Here is a 6,048-nt window from a genome sequence, read left to right as displayed (position 1 = left end):
AGTTTTCTCCCATGATACTTCTCCAGTGGCCGCAGCCCTGCTGCTGATCCGGAAGAGGTAACCGGCACTGCAACCACTTTAAATCAGTGAGTAGTGGTGGCTGCCGGGAGGATGTCACTCATCAGACGCGCCGAGTTTATGAGCCTCCACCTGGTTGATCTCCAAACTATGGACCTTCAGTGTAAAACTACAACTCCCAGCATTCCCGGACAGCCAACGGCTGTCCAGGTATGCTGGAAGTTGTAATTTTGCAACATCTGGAGGTCTGCAGTTTGGAGATCACGGCTATGTTAAAAAAAAAAAAAAAAGATATATATACATATATGTATATAAACATAATAAAACATAATAAATGATGGTACTAGATATAATACTGCAACAAGGAAGGGAAAACATGGATATTGCAGCTCATTCATTGCTATTTATGTTGCTTATAATAAACTATATATTAAATAAATAAAGCTGTATTCATACATACAGTACAGTGCTTAAATAATACCACCATACAGTAACTGAATACTACCATACAGTAACTGGATAATACTACCATACAGTACTTGAATAATACTACCATACAGTACCTGAATAATACTACCATACTGTAACTGAATACTACCATACAGTAACTGGATAATACTACCATACAGTAAATGAATAATACTACCATACAGTACCTGAATAATACTACCATACAGTAACTGAATACTACCATACAGTACCTGAATACTACCATACAGTACCTGAATAATACTACCATACAGTACCTGAATACTACCATACAGTACCTGAATAATACTACCATACAGTAACTGAATAATACTACCATACAGTAACTGAATACTACCATCCAGTACCTGAATAACACTACCATACAGTAAATGAATACTACCATACAGTAGCTAAATATTACTAACATACAGTACTGTACCTGAATAATACTACCATACAGTAAATGAATAATACCACCATACAGTAACTGAATAATACTACTACCATACAGCAACTGAATACTACCATCCAGTACCGGAATAACCCTACCATACAGTAGCTGAATAATACTACCACACAGTAGATGAATAATACTAACATACAGTAACTGAATACTACCATACAGTAACTGAATAATACTACCATATACTAATTGAATAATACTACCATACAGTAACTGAATAATACTACCATCCAGTAACTGAATAATACTACCATCCAGTACCTTAATAACACTACCTTACAGTAGCTAAATAATACTACCACACAGTAGCTGAATAATACTACCATCCAGTAACTGAATAATACTACCCTACAGTAACTGAATAATACTGCCATCCAGTAACTGAATACTACCATCCAGTACCTGAATAACACTACCATACAGTAGCTGAATAATACTACCATACAGTAACTGAATAATAAGACCATACAGTAACTGAATACTACCATACAGTAACTGAATAATACTAACATACAGTAGCTGAATACTACCATACAGTAACTGAATAATACTACCATATACTAATTGAATAATACTACCATACAGTAACTGAATAATACTACCATACAGTAACTGAATAATACTACCATACAGTAACTTAATAATACTACCATACACTAACTGAATTATACTACCATACAGTAACTGAATAATACTACCATATACTAAGTGAATAATACTACCATACAGTAACTAAATAATATTACCATACAGTAGCTGAATAATACTACCATACAGTAACTGAATAATACTACCATACAGTAACTGAATAATACTACCATACAGTAGCTGAATTATACTATCATACACTAACTGAATAATACTACCATACAGTAGCTGAATTATACTATCATACACTAACTGAATAATACTACCATACAGTAGCTGAATAATACTACCATACACTAACTGTCACGATTCGGCTGGCTGGAGGTGGATCCTCTGTGCCAGAGAGGGATTGGCGTGGACCGTGTTGGTGGACCGGTTCTAAGTTGCTACTGGTATTCACCAGAGCCCGCCGCAAATCGGGAAGGTCTTGCATCGGCGGTAGTAACCAGGTCGTATCCACTAGCAACGGCTCAACCTCTCTGACTGCTGAAGATAGGCGCGGTCCAAGGGAGTAGACAAGAGCAAGGTCGGACGTAGCAGAAGGTCAGGGCAGGCAGCAAGGATCGTAGTCAGGGGCAACGGCAGGAGGTCTGGAACACAGGCTAGGAACACACAAGGAAACGCTTTCACTGGCACAATGGCAACAAGATCCCGCGAGGGAGTGCAGGGGAAGTGAGGTATAAGTAGGGAGTGCACAGGTGATAACACTGATTAGGCCTGCTGCGCCAATCAGTGGCGCAGTGGCCCTTTAAATTGCAGAGACCCAGTGCGCGCGCCCTAAGGAGCGGGGCCGCGCACGCCGGGACAAGACAGACGGGGAACGGGTCAGGTACGAACGGGCGCCTCCCGCGTCGCGAATCGCATCCCGGCTGGGAGAGATATTGCAGCGCACCCAGTCAGCATGTCTGAATGGGGCGCTGCGAATGAGAGGATGCTGCGAGCGCTCCGGGGAGTAGCGGGGACCCGGAGCGCTCGGCGTAACACTAACTGAATAATACTACCATACAGTAGCTGAATTATACTACCATACAGTAAATGAATAATACTACCATACAGTAGCTGAATTATACTACCATACAGTAAATGAATAATACCACCATACAGGACATACTATACAACTATACTGCTATAAAGTGTCTAAACAAATACTGGATTTGAAGAAAAATAATACCTCCACACGTTGACCGACCAATGCCAGTTATCACAGAGCAAAAACTACTGCTATACAACACCAAAGTGATCCCATCACAACGGACTAATTACAGTCCCCAAATAATAGTCCTGAGCACCCATATAATATTCTCTGCAGTATACAAGGTGCTTTGTGTGGTCTACTTGCCGACTTCCTTGGAAAGTGTGTGAGACTCCCAGTCTTTTGTGGAGTTTGTGTATAAGGAGATTTGGGGTCTATATTTGTTAAGGAGTCTGGTCTGGGGTCTGTATTTATTAAGGAGTCTGGTCTGGGGTCTGTATTTATTAAGGAATCTGGTCTGGGGTTTGTATTTATTAAGGAGTCTGGTCTGGGGTCTGTATTTGTTAAGGAATCTGGTCTGGGGTTTGTATTTATTAAGGAGTCTGGTCTGGGGTCTGTATTTGTTAAGGAGTCTGGTCTGGGGTTTGTATTTATTAAGGAGTCTGGTCTGGGGTCTGTATTTGTTAAGGAATCTGGTCTGGGGTTTGTATTTGTTAAGGAGTCTGGTCTGGGGTTTGTATTTATTAAGGAGTCTGGTCTGGGGTCTGTATTTGTTAAGGAATCTGGTCTGGGGTCTGTATTTATTAAGGAGTCTGGTCTGGGGTCTGTATTTGTTAAGGAGTCTGGTCTGGGGTCTGTATTTGTTAAGGAGTCTGGTCTGGGGTCTGTATTTGTTAAGGAGTCTGGTCTGGGATTTGTATTTATTAAGGAGTCTGGTCTGGGGTCTGTATTTGTTGAGGAGTCTGGTCTGGGGTCTGTATTTGTTAAGGAATCTGGTCTGGGGTCTGTATTTGTTAAGGAGTCTGGTCTGGGGTCTGTATTTATTAAGGAGTCTGGTCTGGGGTCTGTATTTGTTAAGGAGTCTGGTCTGGGGTCTGTATTTGTTGAGGAGTCTGGTCTGGGGTCTGTATTTATTAAGGAGTCTGGTCTGGGGTCTGTATTTGTTAAGGAGTCTGGTCTGGGGTCTGTATTTGTTAAGGAGTCTGGTCTGGGGTCTGTATTTGTTAAGGAGTCTGGTCTGGGGTCTGTATTTGTTAAGGAGTCTGGTCTGGGGTCTGTATTTGTTAAGGAGTCTGGTCTGGGGTCTGTATTTGTTAAGGAGTCTGGTCTGGGGTCTGTATTTGTTAAAGGACATCTGCAGCAAAATACAACTTTCCACCGGGCGATAAGTGTTTGATGGTGGGGGGATCCCCCGCGATCTCCTGCATGGGGACAAGGCTCTGCTGCGGCTCTCCCCTGCAGGAGACGTGCCGGCCGTAGCATGACATCGCAGCTGACACGTCTCCTCCATGTAGCTCTATAGGAGAGGCGGGGATGCAGCATTCATGCCTCCCCGCCTTTCCCATAGAACTGTATGGGGAGGGGGCACACCGTCTACCTCATCCTGTGGATTGGGGATAAGTTGTCTTTTGCTGCAGATGTCCTTTAAGGAGTCTGTATTTGTTAAGGGGTCTTGTCTGTACTTGTTAGGGGTCTTGTCTGGGGTCTCTGTTTTGGTCTGTATTTTTATAGGGGGTCTGAATTTGTTTAGGAGTCTTATCTAGGGTCTATATTTGTTTAGGGGTCTGTATTAGTTTAGAGGTCTGGATTCCCTTAGGGGTCTGGATTTGTTTTGGGATCTGGTTTTGGTTCTGGATTTGTTTAGGGGTCTGGATTTGTTTTGGTGTCTGGTTTGGGGTCTGGATTAGTTTAGAGGTCTTGTTTGGGGACTGGATTTGTTTTTGTGTCTGGCTTTGGGTCTAGATTTGTTTTTGGATCTGGTTTGGGGTCTGGATTTGTTTTGGTGTCTGGTTTGGGGTCTGGATTTGTTTAGGGGTCTGGATTTGTTTTGGTGTCTGGTTTGGGGTCTGGATTAGTTTAGAGGTCTGGTTTGGGGTCTGGATTTGTTTAGGGGTCTGGATTTGTTTTGGTGTCTGGTTTGGGGTCTGGATTTGTTTTGGGATCTGGTTTGGGGTCTGGATTAGTTTAGAGGTCTGGTTTGGGGACTGGATTTGTTTTGGGATCTGGTTTGGGGTCTGGATTAGTTTAGAGGTCTGGTTTGGGGTCTGGATTTGTTTTGGGATCTGGTTTGGGGTCTGGATTAGTTTAGAGGTCTGGTTTGGGGACTGGATTTGTTTTGGGATCTGGTTTGGGGTCTGGATTAGTTTAGAGGTCTGGTTTGGGGTCTGGATTTGTTTTGGGATCTGGTTTGGGGTCTGGATTAGTTTAGAGGTCTGGTTTGGGGACTGGATTTGTTTTTGTGTCTGGCTTTGGGTCTAGATTTGTTTTTGGATCTGGTTTGGGGTCTGGATTTGTTTAGGTGTCTGGATTTGTTTTTGGATCTGGTTTGGGGTCTGAATTTGTTTAGGGGTCTGGATTTGTTATGGCATCTGGTTTTGGGGTCTGGATTTGTTCCATGATTCAGATGTTGTATTTTGGCCATGCATCCTACATAAATATAAACATTCTGCAGCGCGTTTCGCGCCCCACTTTGCTTTTCCACTGCTGAATCTTCCTGATGTCCCTTCTCAGATGTAGGCGACTGTGTGCAGCCTGTCCGGTCAGTACATGGCACTGTATGGCGGTATTATTTAGCACTATAATGGTTAGATAGTTATTTGTTTTATATGCTGTTCATACTGACCACAAATATCCCACATGAACCTGTATGTGCACATACCCAGAAATGATGCAGTCACGTGACAGACTGGACATCACTGCGGAAAGTTCCATATTACAACTCATCAGCTGATCAGGGAAGTTCCCTGCAGTCATGTTTCCAAACACACGGTATGGAAGCTACGGCCTGGCAGGGAAGACTACATTTCCCGTGATCCCCCGCGCGCAATCCTTGTGTGTCCCTCGTCACGCGCCATAGCTCGAGTCACGTGACCACCTGATTCTCTCAGGCTCCGGATTGTCATATGCACAAACACCGAGCGGAGCGGCCGCAGCGGACTGAACATGGCCAATGTGGCCAACAGGGTGTCCTGGTCCGGGAGAGAACAACCGGAGGAGGACGGGGAGAGCACACCGCTGCTGAACGGAGCCGGAACCAGACCGGTGAGAGGGGAGGACCGGACACCGGGGAAAACCGGGACAGGGGAGGACCGGACACCGGGAGAGGGGAACACCGGGGAAAACCGGGAGAGGGGAGGACCGGACACCGGGAGAGGGGAGGACCGGACACTGGGGAAAACCGGGAGAGGGGAGGACCGGACACTGGGGAAAACCGGGAGAGGGGAGGACCGGACACCGGGGAAAACAGGGAGAGGGG

At 44.5% G+C, this 6,048-nt stretch overlaps 1 protein-coding gene across 1 annotated transcript in view; it reads left to right on the top strand.

Moving 5' to 3' along the window:
- Positions 1-5,617: 5,617 nt before the first annotated feature.
- The window catches only part of CLCN7 (chloride voltage-gated channel 7), a 48,157-nt gene continuing 47,726 nt past the window's right edge, over positions 5,618-6,048 (top strand). Inside the window, exon 1 of the mRNA XM_056537101.1 lies at positions 5,618-5,834. Coding sequence (XP_056393076.1) covers positions 5,736-5,834 — 99 coding nt within the window. The 5' untranslated portion in view covers positions 5,618-5,735. The remainder of the gene's footprint in view (positions 5,835-6,048) is intronic.

This window comes from Hyla sarda, chromosome 8 (genome assembly GCF_029499605.1).
Source record: "Hyla sarda isolate aHylSar1 chromosome 8, aHylSar1.hap1, whole genome shotgun sequence".
NCBI lineage: Eukaryota > Metazoa > Chordata > Amphibia > Anura > Hylidae > Hyla > Hyla sarda.
The sequence above is the reverse complement of the archived record's forward strand: the minus strand, read 5'-3'. Positions and strand labels throughout refer to the sequence as shown.